We start from the raw sequence: 19,170 nt of genomic DNA, 5'->3' as shown, positions 1-19,170 counted from the left end.
TCACCTTAAATCTGGTACTCGACCCTTCCACTAATGGCAACTACGCAGTCTGGACTCTTAATGGTTCTGAACACCTCTATCAAATCTCCTCTCAAACTTCTCTTCTCTAAGGAGAAGAACCCCAATGTCTCCTATCTATCCAAGTAACTGAAGTCCCTTATCCCTGGACTAGTAGGAACTCATACAAATAGCACTTTATAACGATGCACTTTACAGCTTTATTCTGACCAAATGCTTAGACTGAGTGAAATATTCTGAATTTAATTATGGAAAACCAAATACCAAAAAATACATTGTCCATTTTCATCTCTATAAAATGGTTTAATGTATTGCAATTTACCTTCCTCCTCTTTTAAATGTGAAAAGTTACCTGATTCTGCTGAGCAGGAAAGTACAATCTTCGAGAACTGAATTCCTCAAGCGGAGGAGTTCTAACATAGCAGCTTCTGCAAGGTTCATTGATCACCACAGTGTCATGTCGTGAAATTCTCTCTTTCCTTATCAAAGAATTAGTATCATTTTCTTGTGGAGGCTGAAAAAAATACAAAAATCTTTCATTACTTATTTTGAAAGGCAAGCAGTCTGGCAACCAGAATGATACATTTTCATACTGACCACTAGAGGTCATCCTATCACAATATCTGCAAACATTCCATTGAAATACCATAGGCCGGACTTTTGGTTGGGGCGGTGGTGGTGGGGAGAGGTGGTTTGCTAGGGTGTCGACAGTGTATTGTCGGTGTTTGCCATCATTATATCTCTGCAACTCACCGCAAACTTCAGGACGTTGGGCATGTGCAGAAACCCTGGAGTTGCATGTGTCACTCTGGGTTCTGACACAGGCTGCGCTGTGTCCCCCCAGAGCCAAAAATTCCTACAATCTGAGAGAATTTCAACTCTCCCACTCCCGCATCCATTAGAAAATGCATAACAAGTTATATCTTGTTCCATCAGGTGCAACTGTTTTTTACCCCCCACATTGTGATTTATAAAATTTAATGAACAATGGAACTGACCTTGAAAAAATAATTTTATAACCGTGGAGTTCTTTTAAATGATTAATTAGTAGATTTAAACTAATTTTAAAAAATGTTTTTCAAAAAGTTTTGCTTCTACTTTCACCCCATGTGTATGTCCCAATCTTTAATTTGCTCTCAGTAAAAAAATTTTTAAAGTGATTTTATTTTGTTGCTTTTTGTCTCCTGTTTGGGTGGTTGTGAAAATCCTTTGATTTGATTGGCTGCTTGGACATCCTGATGATATCACTCCAGTTCCATGCCGGGAATTCTCCAATAAAGAACGCTGCAACCAGTTGCAGTATCACTGCACGGTGACAGAGGTGAGATTCTCACCAGAGTGATCGCTGGAGAGACTCTGTGTTCAGCAGCAAGCGCCCTTGCTTTGCCGCTGACTGCAAAATCCAGCCCCATAACTACATAAATACCTTGAACATAACAAAGCATGTACACTTTGTAGTGTTTGTGTTGAACAATTTGACATAACGAAACTTAAGTTTTAGCTCAAAGCGATGGTATAACCATTTTTCATTTTCTACTGTACCTAAATGAATGCAAACTTTTGAGTAAAACTGAAGTTAAATAAAGGATGTGGATAAGGAATTAGTGAACTTCGCTGCTCTAATTTTGTCTTTTGGACTAGTTTAGAAGCCTGCAAGAATCATTCTGAATGTACTAGAAATTTAAAATTGCTCCCAAAAGACAATGATTTATGCACTGCATTGTTTGCAGTTTATTTTCCCTGATTTTAATCACCCTACAGTTCTACAGCTGACAGACAACTTCCACTGAGATACTGCTCGACAAGAAGTCCTCTGCTATATCATTCCAGTGGCCACTCTGCACAAGCAAGCCAGTACGGCATCTATTGGCAGTGTATTGCAGACAATGTGGACCATTACAGTTGTTCTCACAGGCTGAATCTGTTCCCTAATAATCTTCCAGCTGGTTTACTGGATACCAACTGGGAGTAGGAACCCTTGCCACACGCCTCCCCATCATCTTTATCCTCCACCCCAAAACTTTGGAGCTGTGAGGCCAATTTTTACATTATGGCAAATTCTCACATTGTGCCATCAATTAAGCGGTGCGTTATAAACACGCACCCGAATGTTTTGTGTGCTGACCCCATGTATCTTCCCAGGGGCAGCCAAATTAAAATTTTGTGGTGCCGAACAGCAGCATTCTTACAATCTGTAAAGTTCCATCATACTACATTTGTATGTTTATAGTGTCAATCTGTCTGAATACAGAAGTTTAATACTGCTATTTTAGTGTACACAGCTTAATCTGCCTTTACATCTTATTTAACTGCAAAGTATAAAGTGCAGCCAACATTGCCCAACTACAGCAAAATTAGCAGGATTTGTTAAAGTAGCTCAGATTGCAAGTTTCTGCGCTGGAAATTATCAGTGCCAAGCACAGGCTGCTTCCTTCCCCATTAAGGTGAGTGCAAGATGAATCGCATAAAAGTTACTGGATACGCTAGTGACAAAATGTCACTTCAGCCACATACCTCTTCATAACTGTGCCCATTCTAAATGGTAAATAAAAACATTAACATAAATGGAATCTCACCTCAGCACAGCACACAAGTGCTGCTGGAAAAAGGAATGAGACACTGACAGATCATATTCACGAACAATGCCTGCCATGACATTGGTATGACAGTATTGGTGCCAGGAGTCTATACAATAAAACTCCAATGGCAATGAAAGATAGGAACAGAATGGTATTGGATGATTACTTAGTGAAAAGGGTTACCAGGAAATACTATTGAAGGCAAAACAAGATTTATTCAACAGCTAGATGTTATAAAGAAAGCAGTGGAGCTGGTGTTCTGGAAGAGATCAAACGCACTGAATGGCCTTTATCTAAACCTAGAATGTTACAGCATAGAAACAGGCCATTTGGTCTATCACTTGTGCACTGATGATTTTCTCCACAAGCCACCTTAGTCTCATCCCACTCTCCTGCTTGCTCCCCACACTCCAATTCCTATCTTTTTTAAACCCGGTTAACAATTTAACTGTCCTGAAGAAATTTGTTTCAAACCATTCCTTTAATTCTTTAGTACCTTAAAATCGTGACCACTTATTGCCTTTCTGATCAGTGGAAACAATGGGTCGCTATTTATTTATCCTAACGTAATCTTGGAGAGTTACCAGGTCTCTCAAACTTAACTGGCTACGAATCGCCTTGGGATATTTTTCTTTGTTAAAGGTGCTATATAAATGCACGTTGTAGAGCTGGTTTACTGAAAGGAGGTTGTCCAAATCACACTTTTGCAACTTGCCATATTTGCCAAACTGGTCTTGTGAAAGGAAATCTGAATGATGAATCGCAATAGTAGGTAAGAAATAGTGATATTTCATGTCATATGCCCAATGTATAATGCAGGCTAAAATCAGTGTTTGTTCACAAGGCACAATACCCAACATTCTCTTTTCTCCCCCTCCTTTCAGTTCGCAATTACAGGTAAGTTGCATAAGGGAGGTGGCAACGAAAGGCAGGACAGCAATAGGAGGGAAAATCAAACCATATTAATTAGGCCAAATGGCTTATTTCTGCACCTTATATATATGTAGGTACACCTAATCTGTTATTTAATCAGAATCACAAAAAACATGAGAAAATCGTAATTTCCCTCACTCTTGTATTGACAGTGCATGGCAGTATGTTAGGTGGTGGTGGGGGGAATGGGGAGGGGCAGAGTGTAAGGAAACAAAGAGAGAAGGGAAATAAACCTGGAGGGCCTGGTGAACATATGACAAAATTAAATGGTAAAACACATTGGTTAAATGCCCCAACAAAGCAGGAATCTATCACATGCTTTTTTTTTGATGCCATTTAAAAAAAACCCTAATTGTATTATGTGGTCAAAGAATGCCAAATTTTTAAGAGCTATTTGGATCTACATAATCATTAGTCTCCTTTGAGCAGACTGCCAGCAATCCAGAGGTTTCAAGTTAATGTTGGCAGAATTCTTTAGTTAGCAAGTGAAGTTAATTTATAATTGCTGCAAGGTATAGAGCGGTTTCACTTATAATGAAGGTAGAGTTGATGATTAGGACAAAACTGGAACTCTCAACTTTTGGAGATAGAAGAATTGAGGCAAATAAAAGCGATAAAGGCAGTAAATGAAAAACAAACCTGTACATTGTGGCTACCACTGCTGACTGGGCAGCAACTCCTAAAACGAGCAAGTTTATCCTGTAATGCTAGGCAATCCTGATCAGTATTGATAGATGTGCAGAGATGTACATCCATTTTAAAAAGGCAGGGTCTGAAGAAATTTACTTTCGAACTTTGGTGGAGCTCCAGTATCAGTTATTCCTTTCATTACTTAAATCATTGAAATCTCCATATTTGTTTCTAAACCCACCAGGCCTAACAACCTGCTTGCTTTTTAGAATTTGTTCCTGGGATATCAGTGTCGCTGGCTAGGCCAGCATTTATTGCCCATCCCTAACTGCCCTTGAGAAGGTGGTGGTGAGCCACCTTCTAGAACCGCTGTGGTCCATATGGTGTAGGTACATCCACAGTGCTCTTAGGAAGGAGTTCCAGGATTTTGACCCAGTGGCAGTGAAGTAATGGCAATATAGTTGCAGGTCAGTATAGAGTGTGACCTGGAGGGGAACTTGCAGGTGGTGGTCTTCCCAAGCGTCTGCTGTCCTCGTTCATCTAAACGGTAGAGGTCATGGGTTTGGAAGATGCTGTCGGAGGAGCCGACAGTTGCTGCAGTGCATCTTGTAGATGGTACACACTACTGCCACTGTGTGCTGGTGATGGAGGGAGTGAATGTTTAAATGTGCTGCTTTGTCCTGGATGGTGTCGAGCTCCCTGAATGTTGTTGAGCTGCACTCATCCAGGCAAGTGGAAAACATGCCATCACTCTCCTGACTTGTGTCTTGCAGATGGTGGATGGTGTCATGAAGATCCCCACCTGCCAAAAATGAGGCATATTAATTTTGTCACGTGAACATTAATTTTAAACTGTTGCTGGAGTGAAGAGATGACTTGTTTGAAGAGATCAGCAGTGGTTGGAAAGAATTTGTGTTCTAAGAGACAGTCGCCTAGGAAAAGACAATGCAAACTGCTCACTGATTCAATTAAGAGAGATTGGTCTGGGCAATGGTGATCCACGTCTTGTCAGTGTAAGAGACAGCACTACACCACATGCCCCCACCCGCCCCCCCCAACTGAGAGCTTTGAAATCCACTAATGCACCAGTTTATTTAAACAGCGAGTCACATGACTAACCTGCTGGCCCAGGTCTAGTTTTGAACAGCTCACAGGACAGCTTGGGTCAGACTGCAGATTGTAACTGAACTTGGAACAAGAGCCTCTCTCCTGTCTGGCTCTCTCTTTTTCACTAATCTCCGGATCCAATGAAGTCACTTCAACCTCGAGAGAGAAAAGACTCCTACATCGAAACAGGTTTTAAAGTGTGCACTGGAATCCAACGAAACGGCAAGATTTACTGGCAACCAAAGACTCTACCTCGAACTCCAAGGAACCGTAACTAAATCCCAGCTATTGCCTCAAACTTTTCCCCTTTATTCTTTCTACTTTTTCTGTCACTAGCTGTGTGTTTATCGCGTATGCTTACTAGCGTGGTCACGTCGTGTATTCGTAGTCGTTAGCCTAATTAGAGTTTAAGATTAATAAACGTCCACATTTCTTGTTTAAATCTAAGAAAACCTGTCTGATTGATTTCTTTGCCTTACAATTGGAAAGCTGTAAACAAGGATTCACTGAGGGGGAGCTAAAAACAGTATTTTTAAAAATTAAACCTTGTTACGGTCAAACCAGGCAAAGGCGGAGAGGGAACCCCAGACCCCTTTTCTCACCTGGTCATAACAACGAGCTTTGGGGAGTCAGGAGATGAATTACTTGCTGCAAAATTTCCAGCCTCTGACCTGCCCTTGTAGTCACAGGAATTATATGGTTGGTTCAGTTCAGTTTCTGGTCAATGTTGACTCCCAGGATGTTGATGGTGGGGGATTCAGCCATGGCAATGCTGTTGAATGTCAACGGGAGATGCTTAGATTCCCTCTTGTTGGAGGTGGTCATTGCCTGGCACTTGTGTGGCATGAGTGTCACTTGCCACTTCCCAGCCCAAGCCTGAATGTTGTCCAGTTCTTGCTGCACGTGGACACAGACTGCTCCAGTATCTGAGGAGTTAAGAATGGTACTGAACATTGAATCAGTGAACATCCCCACTTCTGACCTTGTGTTGGAGGGAAGGTCATTGATGAAGCAACTGAAAATGGTTGGGCCTATGACACTGCCCTGAGGAACTCCTGCAGTGATCTCCTGGGGTTGAGATGATTGGCCTCCAACAACCACAACCATCTTTATTTGTGCTAGGTATGACTCCAATCAGTGGAGAGTCCTCCCCTGATTTCCATTGAGTTCAATTTTGCTATTTCTTGGTACTTCTTTTGGGCCTCCTTATCTCGAGAGACAATGGATACGCGCCTGGAGGTGGTCAGTGGTTTGTGAAGCAGCACCTGGAGTGGCTATAAAGGCCAATTCTGGAGTGACAGGCTCTTCCACAGGTGCTGCAGAGAAATTTGTTTGTTGGGGCTGTTGCACAGTTGGCTCTCCCCTTGCGCCTCTGTCTTTTTTCCTGCCAACTACTAAGTCTCTTCGACTCGCCACAATTTAGCCCTGTCTTTATGGCTGCCCGCCAGCTCTGGCGAATGCTGGCAACTGACTCCCACGACTTGTGATCAATGTCACACGATTTCATGTCGCGTTTGCAGACGTCTTTATAACGGAGACATGGACGGCCGGTGGGTCTGATACCAGTGGCGAGCTCGCTGTACAATGTGTCTTTGGGGATCCTGCCATCTTCCATGCGGCTCACATGGCCAAGCCATCTCAAGCGCCGCTGACTCAGTAGTGTGTATAAGCTGGGGATGTTGGCCGCTTCAAGGACTTCTGTGTTGGAGATATAGTCCTGCCACCTGATGCCAAGTATTCTCCGAAGGCAGCGAAGATGGAATGAATTGAGACGTCGCTCTTGGCTGGCATACGTTGTCCAGGCCTCGCTGCCGTAGAGCAAGGTACTGAGGACACAGGCCTGATACACTCGGACTTTTGTGTTCCGTGTCAGTGCGCCATTTTCCCACACTCTCTTGGCCAGTCTGAACATAGCAGTGGAAGCCTTACCCATGCGCTTGTTGATTTCTGCATCTAGAGACAGGTTACTGGTGATAGTTGAGCCTAGGTAGGTGAACTCTTGAACCACTTCCAGAGCGTGGTCGCCAATATTGATGGATGGAGCATTTCTGACATCCTGCCCCATGATGTTCGTTTTCTTGAGGCTGATGGTTAGGCCAAATTCATTGCAGGCAGACGCAAATTTCTTGGTACTACACTCGGTCAAATGCTGCCTTGATGTCAAGGGCAGTCACTCTTAACTCGCCTCACCTCTAGAATTCAGCTCTTTTATCCATGTTTGGACCAAGGCTGTGATGAGATTTGGAGCAGAGTGACCCTGGTGGAAAAATCCCTTAGGTAGCAATTTTGTTTTCATATTGCTGCAGACTCAGCCCCTTTGTGTAGCTCATCCCAAATGATAATGAAACCACTGGAATAGGTTTTAGATACATTCTCCACTGGTCATTTACCCATAATTTTCAGCAAATCTTGGTATCTCAGGTGGGTTATATTAAGGAATACAGAGTGCCTTCACAAATGAATTTGAACAGAGTGCTCCAACATGGGAATAACAAACAGCTGAGAAAGTTTCATCAATTTAATATATCAATCATGCAAAATGAGCACCTCCATCACGAATTTAGTTCCTGTGGTCAAAGCTTGAACATGCATGGGTTCAGACATCAGTCTTGTCGCAAGCATTTCACTAGTGTATTATGGCTTCATATGAAATTTTCACACTACTTCCACTTGAATTGTGCAAAACATTCAGGAGTACAATTACAGATTTCAAGTTCGCTAGACCAACAGGTTTCGAGTTAATTAACATTTCAATTAGAGACTCCTTGTGGTGATTTGCACTGGGAACAACTGAGATGATGAATCGTGTGCAAATAACTAGTGCATCAGTACAACAGTAAAGGGTAAAGGATATTGGGTTCAGTAGGATGTTTTATAGTGCATTAGTTTCCAAAATCACCATAAGTAGATTTGAGAAGTTTACAGCAGCTTGTGTTTTTAAGTTGTTAGTTTGGCAATGCATGTACATTTCTCAATCTTTAGGTTGTATGCACTAGATACATTCCCCGCATCAGTCATCTGTTACTCCTGCAGGCAGACCTCATGCTCCTATGATGCAGAATGCACCCTTCTCTGCACAATATCAGGACAAATAATCACACGACCCAGAGACTGTAACAGTGAACCTTTGCACCTCGGTACTGTCCCCCTCCCATTCAAATCTGCCATCATCCTCCTCCACAAAAAACACTCACCCTTGACCCCTCTATCATTGCAAACTGCCACTCTATCTCAGAGTCATACAGCACAGAAACAGGCCCTTCGGCCCATCGTGTCTGTGCCGGCCATCAAGCACCTATTCTAATCCCATTTTCCAGTACTTGGCCTGTAGCCTTGTATGCTATGACGTTTCTAGCGCCCATCTAAATACTTCTTAAATGTTGTGAGGGTTCCTGCCTCTACCACCCCTTCAGGTAGTGTGTTCCAGATGCCAATCACCCTCTGGGTGAAAAGATTTTCTCTCAAATTCCCTCTAAACCTCCTGTCCCTTACCTTAAATCTATGCCCCCTGGGTATTGGCCTCTCCACTAAGGGAAAAAGTTTCTTCCTATCTATCCCATCAATGCCCCTCATAATTTTTTATACCTCAATCAGGTGCCCCCTCAGCCTTCTCTGCTTTAAGGAAAACAACCCTAGCCTATCCAGTCACTCTTCATAGCTGAAAAGCTCCAGCCCAGGCAACATCCTGGTGAATCTCCTCTGCACCCTCTCCAGTACAATCACATCCTTCCTATAGTGTGGTTCCCAAAACTGTACACAGTACTCTAGCTGTGGCCTAACTAGCGTTTTAAACAGCTCCATCATAACCTCCCTGCTCTTATATTCTATGCCTCGGCAAATAAAGGCAAGTATCCCATATGCCTTCCTAACCACCTTATCTACCTGTGCTGCTGCCTTCAGTGATCTATGAACAAGTACACCAAGGTCTCTCTGACCCTCTACTTCCTAGTGCCCTACCATCCATTGTATATTCCCTTGCCTTGTTAGTCCTCCCAAAATGCATCACCTCACACTTCTCAGGATTAAATTCCATTTTCCAATGCTCCGCCAATCTTACCAGCCCATCTATATCATCCTGTAATCTAAGGCTTTCCTTCTCATTATTTACGACACCACCAATTTTCATGTCATCTGCAAACTTACTTATCATACCTCCTATATTCACGTCTAAATCATTAATGTACACTACAGACAGCAAGGGTCCCAGCACTGATCCCTGCAGTACACCACCAGTCACAGGCTTCCACTCGCAAAAACAACCCTGGAACATCACCCTCTGCCTCTCTTTCTACTCCAAAGTCCTTGCACATGTTGTTCCCTCCCAAGACCATGCCCATTTTTCCTACATCTCCATGTCTGAACTCCTCCAATCAGGTTTCAGCCACAGTTCTGAAATAGCCCTCATCAAAATCACAAATGACGACAGCATACTCTCCTTCCTCATCCTTCTCGACCCATCTCCAATGCCTCTTCTCCAATGTCCAGCTGGGTGGGACTCCTCTTGCCTGGTTCTATTCCTACCTATCCAGTCGTAACCAGAGAATCACCTGCGATGGCTTCTCTTCCTGGTCCACACCAACATTGGCTCCCAATCTGGCAATGCCTCGATTCTAAAATGCTCATTGTTGTTTTCAAATCTCCCATGGCCTTGCACCTCTTCCAGCCCTAAAACCGTCCAAACTTACGCCACTCCTCCGATTCCAGCCTCTTGCACATCCCCATTTTCATCGATCCCCTATTGGTGGCTGTGCCCAGCTCTAGAATTTCCTCCTTAAACTTGTACATCTCTCTCTTCTCCTTTAAGACACTTCTTAAAATCCATCACTTTGTCCAAGCTTTTGGTCACCTGTCCTAATATCTTGTTATACGATGCGATGTCATATTTTGTTTGATAATGCTCCTGTGACAAGCCTTGGGATGTTATACTATGTTAAAGGAACTAAATAAATGCAAAGTATTGCTGTTTATGTGTTCTGTCAGCTATTGAAATGTACCATGTGCCACTATACGAATTCTTCACTCTTTAAGGAAGGTAGAACATAAAGCAGCAGAGCTTCAGAACAAAATCATACTGGTCTATTTTACAGTATAGTTTTTAGTGCATTTTGTAATTTACAGCTCTCTAAATGGGAGATCATTTTACTAGCTACATTTTTCAATGCTAGTTCTGACGATAGGTTATTGACCTGAAACGTTAACTTTGTTTTACACTCTTCACTGACCCACTGAGTGTTTCCAGAATTTTCATTTCAGATTTCCAGCATTCGCAGTATTTTACTTTTCTTTTCAGAGCTAAGCTGGGTCAGACTCTTAAAACAATTTCTTGCTGCTGTGTGCTTGAGGGCGAGGGTTCTAAGTTGACACGATAGGAGCTCAGCCCATCAAGCTATCAATCACACCTGCTATCCTCAGGCGACAGCTATCCCTCTGGAAGCATGAGGTTCATGCATCTGCTCTAGCTAAGCTCCTCACTGTGTGAATAGACTAAAACAACACCTGGACCCTCAAGCATTGCAAGGAGTCATCATCTTTACATACTATATTTGATATTAACTATATACAAAATCCTCCCATTGGATAATCAATGAACACTTCAACACCTTGACGGCTAATTCTAGACTGCTGGCTTTTTATTAGAGAAAAAAATCAAATTAAAAAAAAAATCCAGCTCAGGCAAAATCTGATTAGACATAAATTCCCATTTACGAAAAAAAACAAGCACGACTAGATGACGCCCAATTTATCCGAAGGTCCTTTAATAAAATTCAAATCAACATGAAAATTTGCCAATTGCAATCTCTCTCCTTCTCCACAACCCAATTCCAGTCAACTTGGCTGAGAACTGATAAAAGCTTACAACTAATAAAACAAAAGCAAATCACAAGGCCCCTCATTAAAAGTTGCAACGATATACACCATTCCATGTATTGTATGTAACTGCTGCATCCTAAACAAGGCAGATTTAAGTTAAAATTTAGAGTCCATGTTTTCAACTTATTTTTCTTTCTTTAAAAAAGATTTAAACCTTGAAAAAACGTATACGCTACAATCAGAATAGCAACAAACATTGACAGATTGAATCTTCAGGAAACAACTCTGGTGCTTTAATGACTTGGCCTGTGGCCTTGCCATGCAGGAAGGCTGAGCCTTGATAGCTTTGTACAACATTGATTAACTGAAGAAATAGTTCAAACTACTCAAGTTTACCTGGTTAACTAGTATTTAGCATATTATGACACTCATTCCTATCCATTTTGTTGGAAACATTTTTAAACATGCAATTTTATATCATGTCACTACCTAAGCAAGGAGCCCACTTCCTTTTCTTTATCAAATTAAGCACAATTTTCCAAATTCTCAATTCATTTAAACCAGCAAACTGGCATTGCATAATGCATGTACATTTTATACCTAGCAGGCTGCAATATGGACATTTTTAAAAAGCAGCTGAGTGATTAAAATCTGCAACCACCACCCACATTCTGTGACTATATTACTGTGCTCTGACATAGGTTGTTGGGTTCTGTCTGTAAAAAGCAACCCATGGCAACTTTTATGTAAAACGGAAATCTGGTTTTCTCCCAGCTGCTGTTATAGTAATTACTGTCCTGTGGTTGCTAAGAGATGTTTCCTATGATTTTTCTTTCCTTCAAAGTACTAAAATGGTTTGGATGGATGATGGGTAAAGTAATAAGATTGATTCCAGCTGCAAAAAGTTGGGACAAAAAAAAAAAAACAGCTGCAAGGAAAATGGGATCCAGACTCAGTTCCCCTTCTTCAAAGTATTGGACCTTCCTTTTCCCCTTTCTGCAGACTTGAGTTCAAGAAGAAAATCATTAACAGCTTTCAAAAAAATGTTCTTTTATTTTAGCTCCTGATGCGATTTAGTAACAGGAAAGATTAGTGGAGTACACTTCCCTCAAGTCTTTGGATTCTTATGTTTTACTTGCTATGAAACAAGGTTAGTTATTGTGTGAAATGTAAAGAAGCATATTACTTCAACATTAGCAGATTGATTGGCAAGTAGACACAAATCACTTAATTTGAATGTGGGTCAGATCAAACATAAAATTCAATTATTGGAAACAATTTCAACAAAAATACAAAGTTCGCTTATCTAATAAAACAACTGAGTTGCTTAAGTCAGTGTTTAAACTTCCCATTATACTTTTTATATTAAAGGATCTAAGAGATTAAGAGTTTGAAGTGAACATAAGCCAGAAAGATAAATGTGCTCAGTTCGGAGTGCCATTGAGTGCCAAATTTAACTTTCATTCAAGTAGCAAGGCTGAAGATACCAAAAGTTCAAATGAGATTAAAGGTTAAGATTTGTTCAGATTTATGCTTAGTCTTTCTTTCTCATTTGCAACTTACTAGTTTTTCCCTCAAGTACCAGTTTATAGTAAATTCATAACTATACTGTGTAAGAACAATTGTGAAGAACCGGAGTTCTGGCACAATCTGCAAGATGTTATCCTACAGTCTGGACTTCCACTTTGGATGCAATCAGCAATCCCAGTGCTAACCGCGCTAGTTTTCACAAGTGTTTTCTCCCTCCAGTTTCAAACTCATCTGTCTATCGCCGAACGTAAAATCCACCAGCACTATCAGGAGCATTTTAGAACTTTAACAAAATTGTACTTCACAAATTATTTGATATATTCAAGAATGGTAACTTGCTGCAGTTTAATTAATACAGCTTAAAATGGGTTTATCACAAAAAATAAGCATTTTAATCGGTGTCTAGCCCACAACGCTTATGTAACCCAATTTTAAAATAACTGAAAATGGCCAAAAACTATACAAAACAACTTGCTAGTTATATTGTTGCACAGTAGTCAGTTTCTTAATAAACCAAAAAAAAAGCTTTTAAAATGCGTCTAAAAACCCCTTACTTTTAAGGCCTGCAAATAGGCATAATAAGCAGGAACTTACAATGTTGATTAACTTGATCTGGGGGTGGGGCAGGTCTTGGGGTCAGGGCCAACTTCTAGTGTGTTTTTTTTTAAAAACTTGATTTGTGCAAGACAGTTTACACTTGAATTTCCGTGATTTTTTTTTAATGATTTGGCTGATTTTGAGCAAAATGCATCAACAAAAGCACAACCTAACAGATCTCCATGTCCATCTAAAACTTCCACTTTCTTTTCAACAGATACAGAAAGCTGGCAAGGAAAGAAAAACCAAAGCTAAATGATCATTTTGAAAGGAAATCAAACTTCAACTATGGATCCAGCCATCAGCTTCAGAACATGTTATAGCGTGGTCTTTGATTGGAAACTCAATATCCACGCACTTAATACAAAAAGATTTTTTGACTGCTGAAATTACAAAACCCTCACCATCTTTAGACGTAATAAGTCACAATAGGATAGATTTCCTTGCACATTTATCAGTAATGATAAATTATGGCTGACAAATTGACACAGCAGGTATTACTGACAGCATATACAGGTGAAGACCAGTTTCACTGGATCTCTACTATTCACCATCACTCCTCGTGAGCAGTCTCGGTTGAACTCCCAAAACAAGGTTTAATATGTGCTATAAAATTGTCCATATTAGGCAACTGAGGCTGAATTTACAAAAGCAAGCAGCAAAGGTGCATAAACTAGACAGGCAGGCACAAATGAATATCAGAAGTGATCAGAAAACCAATAGTTGTACCTCTCACCATCAAAAACCATCCATAACTACTTTAGCTGAATGCACAAAGAATTTGTAACTGGATGAATTAATGGCACAAATAAAAATAAATGGGTTTGATCTAATAGGCATTACAGAGACGTGGCTACATGGTGACCAAGGTTGGGAATTAAATAATGCAGGGCATTTGACGTTTCCAAAAGACAGACAAAATGGAAAAATGGCGGGGGTGAGTAGACCTGATGATAAAGAATGACATAATGACAGTAGTGAGGGAAAATCTTGACTTGGAAGATCAGGAAGTAGTACCAGTATGGGTGGAGATAAGAACTAAGGGGTAGAAAACGCTGGGCAGGAGTTTATAGGCCCTCACAACAAATATATAAAGCCTTTAACATACAACATTGCAAGGCACTTCATAGGAGCATTATAAAAAATATGACACCAAGCCACACAAGGAGGTATTAGGTCAGATAACCACTAGCAGTGGTTATACTGTTGGACTTAGTATTAATCAAGAAATATAAAGGAGCTTTAACAGGGCAACATCATAATCATGGGGGTCTTCAATCTTCATATAGACTGGACAAATTCAATCAGCAAAAGTAGTTTGGAGGATAGGTTCATGGAATGCATTCAAGACAGCTTCCTCAAACAATACGTTGTGGAACCAAGCAGAGAGCAGGCTATTTCAGATCTTGTCTTGTGTAATGAGGCAGGGTAAATTAGTAATCTCATAGTAAGGGATCCTCTGGGAAGAGCAGTCATATTATGATGAATTTCAGATCGAGTTTGAGAGTGCCGTATTTAAATCTGAAACTAGAGTCTTAAATCTAAATAAAGCCAATTACCAGCTATGAGGGGGGAGTTGGCTAAAGTGTACTGGGAAATTGGATTAAAAGGTATGACGGTAAGTAAGCAATAGCGAACATTTGAAAATATTGCATAATTCTCAGCATATACACATTCCTTCGAGAATCAAAAACTCCATGGGAAAAGTGATCCAGCCGAGGTTAACTTAAGAGCTTAAGGATAGTATTAGATTAAAAGAGACGATAATATCTCCAAGAGTAGCAAACCGGAGGACTGGAATAGTTTTAGAAACCAACAAAGGATGACCAAAAAAATTGATAAAGAGGGAGAAAACAGAACAACAGTTAACTAGCAAGAAATATAAAAACAGATTGTAAGAGCTTCTATAGGTATGCAAAAAGAGGGTAGCGAAAGTAACTGTGGGTACCTTAAAGATAGAGACAGAAGAAATCATAATGGGGAATAATGAAATGGCAAAGATGTTAAACAAATATTTTGGATCAGTCTTCACAATAGAAGGCACAAAAATAAACAAAAATAGCAGGGAGCCAAGGGTCTAATGAGATAGTGAAGAACGTAAAGTTATTAGTAAAAGTACTGGAGAAATTAATGGGACTAAATAATAAACCCCCGCACTTGTTGACTTACATCAAGGGTGTATCCTAGGTCAATTAAAAGAATACATCAGCATTGATTCTATAGACGGAGATGATGATAACAGTCTATACCCTTCAGAGTTTCTACAGTCTAACTCCAATGGGCATGCCACTGCACAAACTTAAGACTCAAGGAAGCAGCAGTTATAATGTCGCTACGAAATTTAAATGCTAAACAAGGACTGTGTCATGGAACAGAATTGGTAGTTAGGAAGTTGTTTTCTTCGATGATAGGTGCGGAAATTATAACAGGCGGATTTCAGGGGAATATTGTTTTTATTCCTCAAATAATAAACCTGCCTTTTCAAATCAGGAGAAAACAGTTCCTAATTAGACTTTCATATTCTATGATTATAAACAAGTCACAAAGCTAGACTCTTAACAAAATTTGTATTTATATTCCTAGGCCTGATTTTTTTTTTTTTATATACACACATGGACAGCTTTATGTAGCTTTTTCTAGAGTGAGAGGTTTTGATTCGGTTAAAGTCTTGGTGAAAGAATAACCAGAAATCCCATTGCAATAAAGGTACTAATTTTGACTGCAAATGTTTTGCTGTCTCTGCTTGCCTGTATTAATGACTTAGATGAAGAAACCAAGTGTATTGCATTCAAGTTTGCTGATGATACAAAGGTAAGAGGGAAAGTAAGCTGTGAGGAGGACACAGAGTGTCTGTAAAGGGATATGGACAGATTAAGTGAGTGGGCAAGATAGCAGACGGAGTATAACGTAAGGAAATGTGAGGTTATTCACTTTGGTAGGAAGAATAGAAAAGCAGATTTTAAATGGTGAGAAACTATTAAATGTTTCTGTTCAGAGGGATTTAGGTGTCCATATACAAAAAACACAAAGTTACTATGCAGGTACAACAAGCAATTAGGAAGGCAAATAGTATATTGGCTTTTATTGCAATGGGGTTGGAGTACAAGAATAAGGAATTTTTACTGCAATTGTATCGGGCTTTGGCGAGACCACACCTGGAGTATTGTAAATAGTTCTGGGCTCTGTATCCAAGGAAGGATATACTTGCCTTGGAAGGGCTGCGATGAAGGTTCACTAGATTGATTTCTGGGATGAGTGGGTTGTCCTACGAGGAGAAAATGAGTAGAATGGGCCTATACTCTCTGGCATTTTGAAGTATGAGAGGCAATCTCATTGAAACACAAGATTGAGAGGACTTGACACTGTAGATGCCGAGCGCCTGTTTCCCCGGTTGGAGAGCCCAGAACTAGGGGGCATAGTCTCAGGATAAGGGGTCGGCCATTTCGGGCTGAGACGAGAAGTTTCTTCACTCAAATGGTTGCAAATCTTTGGAATTCCCTACTCCAGTAGGGTTGTGGAAGCTCAGCCGTTGAGCATATTCAAGGATCAGATCAACAGATTTTTGGACTCTAAGGGAAACAAGGGATATGGGGATCAAGCAGGAAAGTGGAGTTGAGGTAGATGATCAGTCATGATCTCACTGAATGGCGGAGCAGGTTCAAGAGGACATATGGCCTACTCCTATTTCTTATGTTTCAAATCCCTCATAGCTAAGTACATGCAAGAGAGGTCACAAAAAGACCATCAAAAATAAATCTGCAATCTTAACCTTATGGGAGCCAAAGTGATCAATTGCAAACTAGCTTAAATTTTAAAACTGTTTCATTGGTTTTCCATCTCTCCACATTTCAGCTGCGGCAAGTAGAGTATTTTACTAATATAGTAATTTACTGGCCTTACTTCACGGCGGAATTTTTTTATTCGTTCATGGGATGTGGGCATCATTGGCTAAGACAGTATTTACTGCCCAGCTGCCTACTTGAACCGCTGCGGTTATGAATCAATAGACTTATACTCAAACTGAGAAATACACTGTTTGAATACAGGGAATTTACTGAAGCAACAGATCATGACTGGCTAGGTTAAAATATTATCCACTATACTACTTTTAGCATAGAAGTATGTCCAAAATGTTTCACAGAGGCACAATCCAAAAAGTGGACACCAAGCAAAAAAAGGATGTGGAGGTGATGTTGGTAGGTTTTAAGGACGATCTTAGAGGAGGAAAAAGAGTCAAAGAGGTTTAGCTTTGGGCCAAGGCAACTGACACCATGGCTGCCAATGATTCATGTAGAGTGGAGGGTGAGGAAATGCACAAGATGATGCTAGCGTCAGCGGAACCAAGAATGTGAAGGCATGGGCTTTCTGTAGCTGGACAGCAATAGGGAGGGGCAAAACTATACAGGTACTTAAATATGACCATAAGAATTTTAAATTTAAGCCACAAATCTAAATTAGTAAATAATTTTAAAACGGATATATTGGAAGGAACATATTAAGAGACATCATTTTTAGAGTAACCTGCCAGCAGCAAAGTATAGACAAAAGTACTAGGGACCTTAAAAATGCAAAAGATGCAGACTGGAAATGTTTGGATCCTAAAAAGCCAAGTTTCTTTTTTTTTATTACACACTTGACTTTCTCTTTTGTCCCACCCCCACTCTAGACAGCAGCTTTGTTGCTCTTCTCCATAATAATAAGAGGGCAGGTGGGGGGGGTTGAGAGGATTCAGGTAAGGGTAAATGGAAAATGTCAAAGCTCTACAGCAGAACAGTGTTTTGGGTAGAAATAAGTAGAGTGGATCAGGAAAGCACTTCCAGAAGAGATAGGCAAAATGGAAAAGAAGGGTAATAAAGGATGAGAAAAAGACAGTAGAGAGGAAGAATTTTAGCTCAGGAAAAACAAAAAGCAGAATCAGTTTGGGTGTCGGACAGAGTATAAATCAGGAAATTAGAGGCACATGTAATAAAGGCAGTACAGTAACCATGGGCGAATTTAATCATGTAGACTGGGCTAACCAAATCTGCAGTAATAGTTTGGAGGACGAGTTCATACAAGATAGTTTTCTAGGTCAGTATGTCAAGGAACCAACTAGGGAACAGGCTATTTTGGATATAGTATTGCACAATGACAAAGGGTTAATTAATAACCTTGTAGTAAAAGGGGCCTCTAGGGAAGAGTGACTATAATCTGATAGAATTTTATATTGAGTTTGAAGTGATTTCGTTAAGTCTGCAACTGGGATCTTACATTTAAACAAAGCAAACTATGTAGGTATGGGGAGCAAGTTGGCTAAAGTAGATTGGAAAACTATGAAAAATATGACAGTAGACTAGCAATGGCTAGTATTTAAAGAATGAATACATAATTTGCAACAAACATATTCCATTAAGGCACAAAATTCCCACATAAAAAATCATCCCGCTGTGGCTAACAAGAGGAGCTAAAGATAGTATTAGATCCAAGGAAGAGGCTTATAATGTTGGAGTAATAAGCCTGAGGATTGGTAGGATTTTAGAATTCAGCAAAGGAGGTCCAAGAAATTGATAAGGAAAGGGAATATGAAAGTAGATTAGCAAGAAACATAAAAGATGCGATATGTATGTAAATAGAAAGAGTGACAGTAAACATGGGCCCATTACAGGCAGAGATACGCAAGATTATAATGGAGAATAAAGAAATGGCAAAGACATTAAACAAGTACTATGCATCTGTCTTCACGGTAGAAGACATTAAAAAAATTCCAAAGATAATGGGGAACCAAAGATCTAGTGAGAACGAAGAACTTAAAATCAGTATAAGTAAAGAAATAGTACTGGAGAAATTAATGGGATTAAGTGGCGACAAATCCCCTGGACCCGACAACCTGCATCCTAGGGTTTCAAAAGAGGAAGCTGCAGTGATAGTGGATGCATTGGTTTTGATCTTCCAGAACTACTTAGATTCTAGAACAGTTCCCAAGGAT

General features: G+C 40.3%; 1 protein-coding gene across 2 annotated transcripts in view; it reads right to left on the bottom strand.

Moving 5' to 3' along the window:
- Positions 1-19,170, bottom strand: part of spred1 (sprouty related EVH1 domain containing 1) — a 120,631-nt gene that overhangs the window by 5,834 nt on the left and 95,627 nt on the right. For both annotated transcript variants that reach the window (XM_068039405.1, XM_068039406.1), the window contains exon 5: positions 371-532. In XM_068039405.1, coding sequence (XP_067895506.1) covers positions 371-532 — 162 coding nt within the window. The remainder of the gene's footprint in view (positions 1-370; positions 533-19,170) is intronic.

Source organism: Heterodontus francisci, chromosome 9, assembly GCF_036365525.1.
Source record: "Heterodontus francisci isolate sHetFra1 chromosome 9, sHetFra1.hap1, whole genome shotgun sequence".
In the NCBI taxonomy this organism is placed as follows: Eukaryota; Metazoa; Chordata; class Chondrichthyes; order Heterodontiformes; family Heterodontidae; genus Heterodontus; species Heterodontus francisci.
Note: the sequence above shows the minus strand (reverse complement) of the source record. Positions and strands in the feature narration are given on the sequence as shown.